The 13273-nt window shown below is 43.9% G+C and overlaps 2 protein-coding genes across 2 annotated transcripts; both read left to right on the top strand.

The window, feature by feature from the left end:
• Positions 1-473: 473 nt before the first annotated feature.
• Positions 474-3068, top strand: LOC133898749 (glycosyltransferase BC10-like). The gene is made up of 2 exons (XM_062339434.1): positions 474-1373; positions 2046-3068. Exons 1-2 carry the CDS (start codon positions 795-797, stop codon positions 2685-2687), a joined length of 1221 nt encoding a protein of 406 aa, XP_062195418.1. The 5' UTR covers positions 474-794; the 3' UTR covers positions 2688-3068.
• A 7039-nt stretch (positions 3069-10107) lies between these two features.
• On the top strand, positions 10108-11964 carry LOC133899083 (phytolongin Phyl1.1-like). The gene is made up of 2 exons (XM_062340007.1): positions 10108-10395; positions 10600-11964. Exons 1-2 carry the CDS (start codon positions 10188-10190, stop codon positions 11610-11612), a joined length of 1221 nt encoding a protein of 406 aa, XP_062195991.1. The 5' UTR covers positions 10108-10187; the 3' UTR covers positions 11613-11964.
• The last annotated feature ends 1309 nt before the right edge of the window (positions 11965-13273 follow it).

Raw genomic sequence — 13273 nt, 5'->3', positions numbered from 1 at the left:
ATACGAGCAATTAATCACAATATCAACTTTTATATCTACTCATGCATCTCAGATTCAATCAACCGAAAAAACTCAACTCAATTTATTTTAAAAGATATAATCAATTAAATAATTTTATTTTAACAAATATAACTCAACTTAATTTATATCCGCTCAATCAGACTATACAGTACAAGTTAATAAAACCCCACACTAAAAACCAAACAGACCTGATTGGTTTCCTTTCCCCCTCGCCCAACGGCACAAAAAACCGGCTTCACATGCCTGGTCGCTGGCCGGAAAGGCGTTACGCGGTAACCTCTGCCTCATGACAGCCGGGCCCTACCGTAGCAAGCGCGTGAACGTTGCGGGCCCCACTGCCCGTTGCCCCACGAGCACCGAGGCCCCACCCACTGACCGTTTCCCCTCCCCTCCTCCTCCTCTTCTCCCCGTCCGCGGCGACCTCATCGACAAATCTCGCGGCTGCGGGGGTATCCGCCATAAATACACGCGCTCCTCTCCTCTCCTCTCCTCTCCGCTGTCCCCGACCCGCGCCACGCTCTCCAGCACAGCTAAGCTTTCTCTCCTGTTCCGCCTCCTCCGCGTGTTGAGCTGCGTGCGCGCCTCGTCGGCGCTGCTGCGTCGGGGATACAAAGGCCTCGCCTTTTCGCCGGGGCCTGCAACAGAGACTCTCGGCTCCGATCTCTCCGCGGGTGGGAGATCGGGCGGAGGTATCTGCGGATTCGGGCGCCGATTGCGGCGTCAAAAACCGATCTTGTTGCTGAGGGTTGGGGCGAGGAGGACAGCCCGCGGAGATGTGGGGGGAGTCCAAGCAGATGCTCAAGTCCCGCGGCGGCATGGGCGGGGGCATCCCCGGCGGGGTGGGGGACGAGGAGTCTGACTACTTCCCCCCAACGCCGCGCAAGGACTGGTCCACGGGCCTCCTCAAGCTCGTCACCGCCACGGTCATCTTCATGGGCGGCGTCGTCCTCGGCCTCTCCGTCAGCGGCAGCGTCGCCCGCTACTACTACAACTCCCACGCCGAGCTCTTCTTCCCGGCCACCACCTACGGCTGCGACCGCGACCGCGACTGCGGCCTCGGGCTCGCCTTCAAGGCCTTCGTCCACCCGCCGCACCTCGCGCACTCCATGTCCGACGAGGAGCTCTTCTGGCGGGCGTCCCTCGTGCCCAAGGCGGAGGAGTTCCCCTTCCAGCGCGTGCCCAAGGTCGCCTTCCTCTTCATGACCCGCGGCCCTCTCCCGTTCGCGCCGCTCTGGGACAAGTTCTTCCGCGGGCACCAGGGGCTCTACTCCGTCTACGTCCACACCGTGCCGGACTACAAGCTCAACGTCTCCAAGAGCTCTGCATTCTACGGCCGACAGATCCCCAGCGAGGTCAGCTGAGCTTTCCTTTCTGTTTTTTTAGCTCGTTCATTCAACTAACCAGTCGTTAATTCATTCATCGTTAGCATAAATCTTCACTAGTGCATTGTAATCCAACAGCATTAGAGCGCCTGAGAATTAGAATCGCATTATTGCCTTGTCAAAATTTCTGATTGATTGAATAGCTGGTGCCTTGGTGGCCGCTTGTCATGCTAGTTGGTGGCTGCGATGTGCTCAAGTTGATTGGGATGTGTGTGTGGGTATGCAAATGGGGGAGGATTTGCTCTAGGGGAATATGCTTGCTTGTCCAAATGCTAGGTTGGTAATCTACTCTATTTGTTCAACAACTAGTGGTCTTCACGAATATCAGATGACTGATGATGAGATTATTGCTTGACAAATATTCCAGTTCAATTATTTACTAAATAACCTGTCAAGAAATTCGGGCAGGCATGAGACATTACTCTCCATTTTCTTTTTGTGCAAAAGTACCACCTTTGAATTTCAATAAAGTGGTTTTTCAGAGTGATACATTACTCTTCCTTTTCTTTTTGTGTGAAAGTATCACCTTTGAATTTCAATGTAATGCGTGCATTCCTTCTATATTTCACAGCACAATTCTCCTTCTTGTGGTAGATGGACAGCTTCGTTCCACATTCTAATATTTATTTCTTGCATATGCAGGAAGTGTCTTGGGGGTCGATAACCCTTGTGGATGCTGAGAAGCGCCTACTGGCCAATGCCTTGTTGGATTTCTCAAATGAGCGCTTTGTCCTGCTCTCAGAGAGCTGCATTCCTGTGTTCAACTTTCCAACCGTCTATGAGTACCTCATTAACTCTCCACATAGTTTCGTTGAGTCCTACAACATCGACACCCAGCAATGTGCCGGCCGGTACAACCGTCGCATGGCTCCCCACATCCTCCCAGATCAATGGAGAAAAGGGTCGGAGTGGTTTGAGCTTAACCGTGAATTGGCTGTGCAGATAGTAGCAGACTACAAATACTACTCAATCTTTAGAAAGCATTGCAGGCCATCTTGTTATCCAGACGAGCATTACATACCGACTTATCTTCATTTGTTCCATGGGTCCCTAAACGCCAACAGGACTATCACATGGGTTGATTGGTCAAGAGGAGGCCCACATCCAGCTAGATATGGTGCTGCTAGCATTTCAGAAGAGTTCATCCAGGCCATCAGAAATAATGGTACGCGATGCACTTACAACTCCAAGAACACTTCTGTCTGCTACCTCTTCGCGAGGAAGTTTGCTCCTAGTGCTTTGGGACCGTTGATGAACCTCACTTCAACTGTGTTGGACTTTTGAGTCGTCCGCCATGTGTTGTCATTGGCATTACGCTACCGAGGTATCTATTGATGCAACCGGTCAGGAAATAGAGGTACACTATTAGATTGGAGTCGGCAACATGTGTCTCGGTATAGATGGATCAGATATGGCTTTTGATTGATGCATCTCTCGTGGATGATGCTATGTGGGACAGTGAAAATTGCTTCACTTATCCTGAAGCTGATCCTGAGCAACGGACATATGGCACTGGAGGAGAGGACTTTTCTTTCACCTCCCATTCTTTTTAATATATCATAGTTATGTGATACTAGATCTTTTCTTTTCCTTTTCCCCCTATCTACTGTAATGAATTGATCAGATACTAATTTCTGTGAATATAACCTATCAATCATTGCTTTACTTGAAGTCTGGTATTGCCAGATGTCGCTGTATACTTAATCGACTGTCTCTAAATCTTCAAGTAACAACTTGTCATTGGTTGTCTGGTCGATGATGCTTAGGTACAGAAAAGCTAGATATGGAAGTATGTGGATGCAAGCAGTTTGTAGACTGTCTTTGCAGTAAGGAAAAAAAGTAGGCTCCTTTGATGAAAGGAAAAAAAACGGTATGCCGTTTTGTTGCAGATTCTTAGTGTGTTCAAACATGGCGGGTGTTTATTTGAATCTGAATAATACATTGCCAGGAACATGCTTGATTGGCCTTCATTTGACAGCTAATATTCTAAGATTGGATTGGTTGGTGAACATGGGGGACATGATTTAGGCTGGTGCAGTCCACGCACCCTTGTCATGCCCTTCTTTTTAGTAGTATAATCCATGGGCAGAGGTCCATGAAACATGATATTATAGTAGACATCTGTGCAGTGTATCCAAATCTAATCTTAGTCTAATCCAAGCAATAGTTTATGTGCTGTAGCCTGTGTGTTCTTTAGGATGTTTCCAGTTAGATATTTGGGAAGGAAATTCTGGTGCGCTTTTTTTTTTGTGAGAATTGTATTGCCGGTGTTTTTTATTTGTGAAGAGAGGCGTATCTCTCAGATTGGGTGAAAGTGACTTTTTCTGGTGCTTGTGCCGTCTAAGCAAAGACGATTCTGTTGCTGGGTACCTGGCACATTTTGGACTAGAAATAAGATGGGGTGAAAGTGATGTCTTCTGAATTTTGATTTGTGCCTCTGACGAGAGAAAGAAATCACTCAGCTATATTGTTCCCGAATAATTCTGTAGAATGAGAATCTTTATATCCTTTTGTCTATCAAAATTAAAGGAGACAAGTGGATAGAGTGAGCACGGCCAAGTCTTTCAGGAGGAGGATGACCAATGCAGTAAGCAGAACAAGCCCTTGAAATCCATGCCTTATCCGCAGCAATTCGATGGGGCTTTTTCGGAACAAGTGATGCTTTATTAGCTTCCAGCTTGTGATGCGTAGACTCTTTCTTATGATATCAATCTATCGCCCATTGGACAAGACTGAGAAAACGTTTAATTATGCTTGCTTGTACGCACGCACTAAAGCTGTATGATGATTACATGCCAAGAAACGGTCAAAATAAATAAGAAAAGAAGAAATGCCGGGTAGGTTTGCACTCGTCAAAAAACGAGTAGGATTAGTGTGTGTTCTTGGTTGAATCCATCCATTTGCAGTGACCAGTGACAGAGCCAGGGTGTAGCTGCTGTATCGTGTGGGCCACAGAGCCTGCCAACCCGAACTCCAAGCCCAAATGGCCCAAACCCACTAGCGTCGTCCGAAAAGCCCATTTGCATCGCCAGACAGACACCAGCTGGTTTCAGTGATTCAGCCTCTCTGAAATGCTGCTACTGTTGTTCATTTGTTGCTAGGACTACTATTTCTTGCAGTGAGTGTTTTTTTTGCGAGAGGAAGAATTGTCATTCTTTTTTCTAAGCTTCAACATTAGATATAAGATGTGAATATCTAAACTCACATCACATTTTATATACATATATCCACACATTAGATCTACAACCTATACTCACACACCTATCGAAGACATTTACGAAACCTTAATCTCCTTATACTTTTGCTCAATCTGTAGTACTTTTGCCACCACACATGAGAGAAGGTGTGGCGATATATGGTAGTGAACCAAACATGGCTTTGCTATTATTCTCCACAGGGACGAGATAACGAATGTGTTGTCTGAACTAAGAGCAACTTCAAGAGCCACGCTATCACACCCTCCGTAGTCAAAATAACGTGAGCTACGTAAAAATCACGCTCCAACAGACGCGCTGTCACACACGCTATTTTACTAGACCCTCCAAATCACCCTCACCGCACGCCAAATGTAGCGTGTGCTCCCGGCCGCCCTCGAGCAACCGCCGCTTCACTCCCGCCTTCCTCCCTCCCCTTCCCCGTCGACCAGCTACCCATTCCACCTCGTCGCGAGAGAAGAGCGACAGGTGGAAAAACGCGCATCAAGCAGAGGACCAGAAGCTCCGGCGTGCTGCCCGTGAGCCCCCGCGAGCTTTCTCCTGCTACGGGCGCGCCGTTGCCGCCCCATCCACCGACGATTTCTCCTACAGGTTCGGCCCCCATTAAACTGCCGCTCCTTCGGTCCTTCCCCTCCCTAGATCTGACCACTTGATGCCCAAATCAAACCTATTCGTGTGTTTCTTCTCTCCAGCAAGGTTAGCAAATTGCCGGGATGTGGTTTCTTCCTCTGTTTTTGTTTTCCTTCTGGGTTAATTTTTCATATGTTCATTGTTCAGATTTGTCTTGCCGTTCGAGGTAATGCATTTGAACAGAGAAACTAGACTTCCAGTTGATGCGCTTTGGACTGAGCAGTGTTGAAATTTCGTAGGAAAGAGGTTAATGTACATTGCCAATAGTAGCAATATTCCGTTCATTCTGTCTCCCCATCAGATGGAGCAATATTGCCAAAACGAATTTCAGACAACGAATGATTTCTCTTTCCCTATATCAATGATAGCTGCTTCCTGAAAAAACAAAAAAGAAACAAGCTACCTGCATACTATCTAAGATAGCAAATGTACTTTCTTTTCTGTGCTCTGAAATTCAAGTCTCTGAATACTCCATGAATGTGTAGTACTGTGTTTAGCTACTCTATATATTTTTTGTAAATATTGTGCCATACATTCCCTATTCAGTTCATTAAGAATGTGATGTAATAAATATGCATACTTTCTCTCTAATGTTAAAGAAGGTGCTACAATGACGGATGGATTTTATTGTAACTTGTTGAGTGATGGAATCGATGGCGCAAGTTGGAGGATAGTCAAAATTTTAGCCCAATTGAAGAGCAACAATCATACATTGAAGAACCTATCGTCTCCTCAAGACCCACCAACAAGAGATCAAAAAAATTTACTGAGCAAGAAGACGACTTGTTGGTACAAGTATGGCTAAATACCAGTTTGGATGCAGCAATCGGGAACGAACAAAGTTGTGAATCTTACTGGACTAGGATTCATCATTACTATCAGCAGAACAAGCAATTTGAATCGGTGCGCAATCAAAATTCTCTTGCCAACCGTTGGGATACTATTCAAGAACAGGTTAACAAGTTTTGTGGATGTTATGACCGGATTCAGAATAGAAGACAAAGCGGTATGACAGCGCAAGACAGGGTATGCACCTATCTCTTTAATTTTCTTGCAATTTTATATACTGTAGCTTCATATGTTGTGTGCAAGTTTAATAAGACATCTTCACTTGCAGATTGTTCAGGCATGTACTTTGTACCAGGCGGAAGATACTAAAGGGAGATCATTTGGATTATTGCATTGCTGGAGAATCTTAGAGCACCATCCAAAGTGGACTTCTAGATTATCTCAGAAAAACAAAAGACGGCCTCCAATGCAAGTCCGGGTACTTCATCTCCAGGTACGACCTCCAACGATGATGAAGTTGAGGCTTGTACTCCTGAACATGATCCATTAAGAAGACCAATTGGTAAGAAATGGATCGTCCCTGTTTCAGCAGTTTTTTACAGGATCATCAAGAGGCTGAGCATTTTCACTTTCGATTCCTTTATTTTCACTTCTGAGCATTGTTCTTCACGCTGTATAAAGTACAAACAGGCAAACAGCTAACCATGAAAGATTTTAATCTACCAAATCATACGCGGTACATTAATTTAGAAAGAACTGCATACATTATCATACATAATTTGAAACACAACATCCCTCTATAATGAAAACACTACTTGATAGTTTTTGATTACATTATTGCAGATGCTTACACTATAAGAATTATAACTCTGCATATAGTTGCCATAGATGCTCGACTAGATCATCTTAAAGCTGAGAATGAGCTTGCCGATCCCTGATATTATGATTGCTCTTAATAAACTCCATAAACTGAGACAACTCAGGGAAGTGCTCATCAGAAACTGTCACCCTTTCTCCCTCATGATCGTAATGGAAGTCTTCCGGCTCATGATTGTAATCAAAGTCTTCCCGCTCATCTTCAATTATCATGTTATGCATGATGACGCAAGCTGTCATAATTTGTCCGAGTGTCTCTTGATCCCAAAACCTTGCTGGTCCACGAACAATAGCAAAACGAGCCTGTAGAACTCCAAATGCTCGTTCGACATCCTTCCTAGCACCTTCTTGAGCTTGCGAGAAAAGTTTTTTCTTATTCCTTTGCGGAGATGTTATTGTCTTCACGAAAGTTGCCCATGGTAGATATATGCCATCTGCCAAGTAATAGCCCATTGTATAGTTGTGACTATTGATGGTGTAATTCACTTTTGGAGCTTGTCCTTCGGCTAGCTTTGCAAATAGAGGGGAACGGTGAAGAACATTAATATCATTGTGAGACCCCGGTAAATCAAAGAAAGCGTGCCAAATCCAAAGATCTTGTGAAGCAACGACTTCTAAAATAATTGTGGGCTCATGCACATGGCCGGTATACATTCCTTGCCATGCTACAGGGCAATTTTTTCACTTCTAATGCATGCAATCTATGCTCCCTAGCATACCGCGAAAACCTCTTACTTCTCCCATTTCTAGTAACCTAGCAGTATCAATATTATTTGGAGATCTCAGATACTCATCACCAAATACTTCCACAACAGCTTGTACAAACATTTTAAGACTCTCTATAGCAGTACTTTCTCCAATCCAAATAAATTCATCTGTAGCATCCGCTGGTACTCCATAAGCTAGCATGCGAAATGCAGCGGTAATCTTCTGCAAAGGAGATAACCCAAGAATCCCGGCACTATTTCTTTTCTGCATGAAATAGCTATCATGCTCTACTACAGATTATACTATACGAAGAAACAAAGAATGAGCCATTCTAAATCTGCACAGAAATAATAATAAAATGAGACAAGAGGATAAAAAATAAGGGCGAACAAAAACATATTCACTAATTACAAACCTGCGCCGGAAGATAGCTGGGCTGTAGGTGGGATCCTCTAAAAAGTAGTCTTGGTATAGTCTCGCATGTCCGGCTTCTCTACCGCGATGAATTACTCGATGTCTTGGCACGGAACCGCCATGGCGTTGAACATTCAAACGCTGATCTTCATCGTGCACTTGGAATGCTGTAGCAACAATGAGTTCATCGTCGTCGGATGAGATCGACGACGAATCCATGAGAATTTGCTTGACGATATTACGACGCCTCATTGCGATGTTGGAGAGGAAACAAAGATATGTGAGAAAGGACACAAAGAGAGCTGGGAGATGAGACACAGCTTAAGAATGGCAAATGGACTTGCATATATAGATCTGAAAAAATAGCTGTTGAAAAAATAACCGTTGGAAAAATAACCATTGAAAAAATAGCCGTTGGAGAAATAACCGTTAGAAATATAGTCGTTACAAAAATATAGTCGTTACGAATATATTGTTAGTTATAGAATACTATTAAAAAATAGGAGAGAGAATATATAAGGTGAAATATAGATGTACTGTTGGAGTAGTGGAGTATTATAGAGGAGAAATCTTTATATATGATAATATATATGGGGATATAGATAGTGAAATATAGATGTGTCGTTGAAGTTGCTCTCAGAGAAGATAGCTCGTCAATTCTTTTCATGCTCGATCTTCACTCGGATCTCGTGGGAATATCTATAATCCTTCAATCATGACCTGGTCGAATTCAGCAGCATGATGACTGAAAACACTAATTAAAAGAAAGAATCACTCAACCATCAACATCGATATCACGATCGGTTCATTTGGTTTGGCGGTGATAAGTGAGAAGTATCTGGGAAACTGCAGGCGAGCAGAAGACACGTCAAACCAAGTCGAACTCTGGCAAGGCATCTTTGTTGGATTCTCTCTTGGCTTTGCACACGGACAGCAGCTTTTGAACGCTTCAAAGGCATGCTGAAATCTGTGCAACTCGTGGGGTCTCCATGTCTCGTCTATCCTAGTCGACCTTGCGTGCTCACACGGTAGTTGTGGCTCGCGAAAAATAATCATTTTGTGTATCCAACACCTCAAAAATAGAGAGTAAGGGTTTTTTTTATAGAGCTCTCAGAGCAGATTTTTGGTTAAAATTAGAAAAATTCTGTCAAACAGTAGTTTTTAGTTTTTAGTTTCCTAAGTAGTATCCGTGAGAGTGATTCTTTGTAATGAACTAGAAGCTAAGGAGTTGAACAAAACAGCTTCTCATAATTCACTTTCTTTACAGAATCACTTCCTTCGTATAATTTATTCTAGAGAATCACTTTCATCAACATCATTACTTTACTTGAGAATTACTCTTTATAGAAAATATGAATTAAAAAGAGGTCTATCAAACAAATCTAAAATACACCGACGATTATTGAACCGCTAGTGTCATCCAAATCCATAAATTCTTAAAATGCAAATATAGATTCTAAACTTATTAACCGTGCCACTTGAGATTCAAATCAACCTATTCAGAATAAACACATGGTCCAGATCCAAACCAATGGCGTGCCACGTGGGCAATCACACGCTGATTAGTGAGATTTAAACTTTGAGTGGGTGTATTGTACTAAAAATTAAATTTTTGAAGCAACCGAGTCTAACTCAGTGGTCGTGAGTGTGACCATGAGTTGCAAGAGAAAAATGGTTGCATGTTTTAGCATCTATTTATACGTACAAACTTATTTGTTTGTATCATAAAATAAATTTTATATAAATAATTAATTATAATTTTAATTCTTACATTCGATTATTTGATCTCAGATTTAATCAACTAAATAAAAACACAACTTAACTGATACAAACAGATACAAACATTTAAATATTCTTCTTTTCAACAAATATAACTTCATTTATCTTATTTATAAAATACATCTTAAAAAATATCATGCTGATAACCAAACACACCCGCAACAAATGCACTGGTTCGGTTTTAGCAGTATAGCACATCACACCACAACGAACTACAAACTGACATTAAATTCGATTTAGACATTCTCATCTCTTAAACAATGGAACATATGCTCAAACCGCGTAACATTTTTAATCCATTTCTTTTCTCGTTCCATTCAATTCCTTGCTCGCTCCTCCTACCATCATCTTCGTTTGGTAGCCCGGTCAATGGATGGAAGGAATCCCCACCCCAGCCCAGCCAGGCCAAGTCGTCCCAAGACCTTCCATTCCATTAATAACAGCACGCTCTCGCCTCGTCTTCCACCTCGCTTCGCATCCCCCTCCCACTACTCCCCTTCCTCTCCCTCTCAAAATCCCCATCCGAGGCACGACTGCAGCTTCCTGCCCCGCAGCCCTCGTCGCCGAGCCGTTTCTTGCAGGTAATTTTGCCGCTCACCTTTTCTTTTCTTTTCTTTTAGCGCATTCTTCAGCGGATGGTTGATTGGTGAGGAAAGGAAGGGCCTTTTCTTGCTTCTTGACGCGTGATCCTAGTTTGGTGATGGGGGAAATGTTGTACGGGGTTAGGGACGCGGTAATCGTTCGTGGAAACGGGTCGACGCTAACCGTGGCCTGCTGATTTGCAGTTCTTGATCCGTGGTCCTGCCGTCGTTCCGCCGGAGGAGTCGCCGCCGGTTGCCGTGCGATTTGCTGCTGCGTCAGATGTGGATTCCGTGGACAGACAGGGGCCTCGATTGTTGTGGTATTGATTATTGAATTGAATTGGGGCAAGTTGTTGTCGGCAACAAGGGTTGATCCGGAGACTTTGATGAATCCTCGCCGATCCAAGTCAGTCAAGCTCCTATCAGCGCGCGCCAACAAGCCCCTTGAGGTCGATATCGTCGAGGAGGACCCACGGATGAGCTCGTCGGCCGACAACACCGTCTACTGCTGCATTGCCAAGGGGAGGAAGGTCATCTACTGCTACAATAGCAAGGATGGTGATCCGCAGATGGATGCCACGGCCGCGCTCTGCCTCGAGAACGCGCCTTCGTACCACCGGCATTACATCCACACCATTGGATCGAGGAGCTTCGGCTACTTGATGGCTGATGGGCACACCTTCTTCGCCATCATTGACCCGAGCGTCGGGAATGCGGGTGTCCTCCAGTTCCTGGAGCGTGTGCGGGAGGTGTTCAGGAATGCGAACAGGAATGGCTTCCATACCTCTCTGGTACCGGCTGTCCAGAGGCTGGTGGCTTCACTAGAAAAGATGCCGCGTGCGGCGTTTGTCCTTGAGGAAAGTGCGGAGAGAGGAGGGTCGAGTGAGAGCTCCAGCTGCACGTCGTCGAAGGTGCCTTTGCTAGGGAAAAGCGGGAGCAGGAAGGAGAAGAAGTCCAAGGATAAGGCGGTGTCGGTGGGGTGTGACGATGAACACCATGGAACTAGGGGGATGAGGATAGATATGCCAACGGAAGAGGTCAGTGGCATGTCGTTGGAGCGGAGTTCAAGCCAATCCAGGCTGCGACGGCAGCAGCCATCGCGGTTGCTGTGGATGCGCCATGTGAAGATCATCGTCGTCGTAGACGTCATCATCTGTCTGGTGTTGTTTGCTGCTTGGCTCGCCATCTGCAAGGGTTTCCAGTGCGTTTCTGGGTGATGAAATGACAACTTTGCTGGAGTTGTATAGCTTTTGAGAAACTGGGAAGGCTTTGGATGTGGTAAGGATTGATATCTTCATTTTGGGAAAGGTAAATGTAAGCCAAGTGAGATGGTGAATGGGGGCAGATGACTCGCGAAAATTGTGGTGGAAGCTATAATTACCAAAAAACAGTACCTTCATGATTATATGGCCAAAATGGAGGCTTGATGTCATGAACTTGTACATATGCTTCACCTCTTGTACATGAGAATTTCATAGGATTTTTCATAGATATATCCTGCTCTCGTGTGTAATATATGATTCCTTTGCTAATAGGTGTGCAGGTGATGATATGGTATACCTTGCTGTAGTATATACCTCAAACACATGTCTTTTACTCTTTTCAATGCCCTTCGTGGCCTTTGTTAAGATTTCTGCTCTCACGGGAAAAAAAACTGAGTTTTTGCGAGGTTTTGAACTACTGATGAACTTATTAGTGTCACACCTTATACCAAAAGAATGTTCGTTTCTAGATGAGGCTGCTTTGGAGTGAGAAGAATTCTGCTCATGATTTTTTTGTTCTATGCAGGGTTTTTTTTTAGTTTGTTAGTTTTCCAGGAATAAAGATAGCATTCAAATAGTACTCCCCGCTGTGGAGAGTTCCAGTAAGCGCATCACAATTCACAAGCAGCTCTTGTCTGAACTTTACCTGAATGCTGCCATCACTGCTTTGGAGAAAGAATGGATTGGTTGCCTTGACAACTGCACGGTTCGCTTGTCAAGATATGGAACTCAAGATTGGAAGGAGTAGTTTGATCATGTGATGATCCCCTCCGCTCCAGCAGTATCTGCAGTGTTTGAACCAAAGTGATTGTATGGCAAATGCAGTATCTGCAGGCTCAGTGATCCCTGGCACGCCGTAAAAACTACAGAGAGCGAAGCTCATTTTCAGTGAGAAGGACACCGTTGGAACCGAGTAGGGTTCTACTTACACCAAGAGCGGGGGTCTCAAATCTATTGTACATTTGTACCTGCTGCCGTTGCATTCATCTCTTTGTAGTTTGTTGCATCAACATGACTGGTTGAATGAACTTGGAATGTGACGAGTAATCCTCGAATGCTCACAGTTTGCCATCGCAGCGTAGTAACGAGATTGACGATGAAAGGGATGAATAAGTGTCTTAATAAATTTCTTGCAAAATTAATAATCTTCTTCTATTTAGATTACTCAACATACCTCAAAACTCAAGTGGAAGTAAAAATATAGAAAAATTTTAAACAGAGAAAATCAAGGCAACACGACTCCATAAATAATATATGAGTCATAAGTTTATTTAAGATCAATCCATATGTCTTAGCATTCGAAAGATCATAACTTGCAAAGAAATAAAAAAGATGAACATCAAGCAACAAAACTCTCCAAGTTAATTATCTAGAGGCAAGAGAATTTAAGACTGTCTCTAACCATATTCCTTTTATTTCATTCCCTTCCCGATTCCTTTTCCCGTTCTCATTCCCTTTATTTTCTCTCATCTCCAACAGTTTCACTTTGAGGGGAATCGCGAAGTGAAAGGAGAGAAAATCCCGTCCTGAAAGGAATGAACTTGGGAATTTCAGCTCAAAAATCAAATCTAAAAACCAAAAAACTTGCAAGGGAACCAATAGAGCGAAACTAGAAT

The sequence above is a fragment of the Phragmites australis genome, chromosome 18 (assembly GCF_958298935.1).
Source record: "Phragmites australis chromosome 18, lpPhrAust1.1, whole genome shotgun sequence".
NCBI lineage: Eukaryota > Viridiplantae > Streptophyta > Magnoliopsida > Poales > Poaceae > Phragmites > Phragmites australis.
This window is presented reverse-complemented; position numbering and strand designations above follow the sequence as displayed.

Bases quoted from the DNA above. Each gene is read 5' to 3' on its own strand.
- LOC133898749 (XM_062339434.1), top strand. From the start codon at position 795: ATGTGGGGGGAGTCCAAGCAGATGCTCAAGTCCCGCGGCGGCATGGGC. The intron at 1,374-2,045 runs GTCAGCTGAGCT...TTGCATATGCAG, and splicing joins GCCGACAGATCCCCAGCGAG to GAAGTGTCTTGGGGGTCGAT.
- LOC133899083 (XM_062340007.1), top strand. From the start codon at position 10,188: ATGGAAGGAATCCCCACCCCAGCCCAGCCAGGCCAAGTCGTCCCAAGA. The intron at 10,396-10,599 runs GTAATTTTGCCG...GCTGATTTGCAG, and splicing joins CGCCGAGCCGTTTCTTGCAG to TTCTTGATCCGTGGTCCTGC.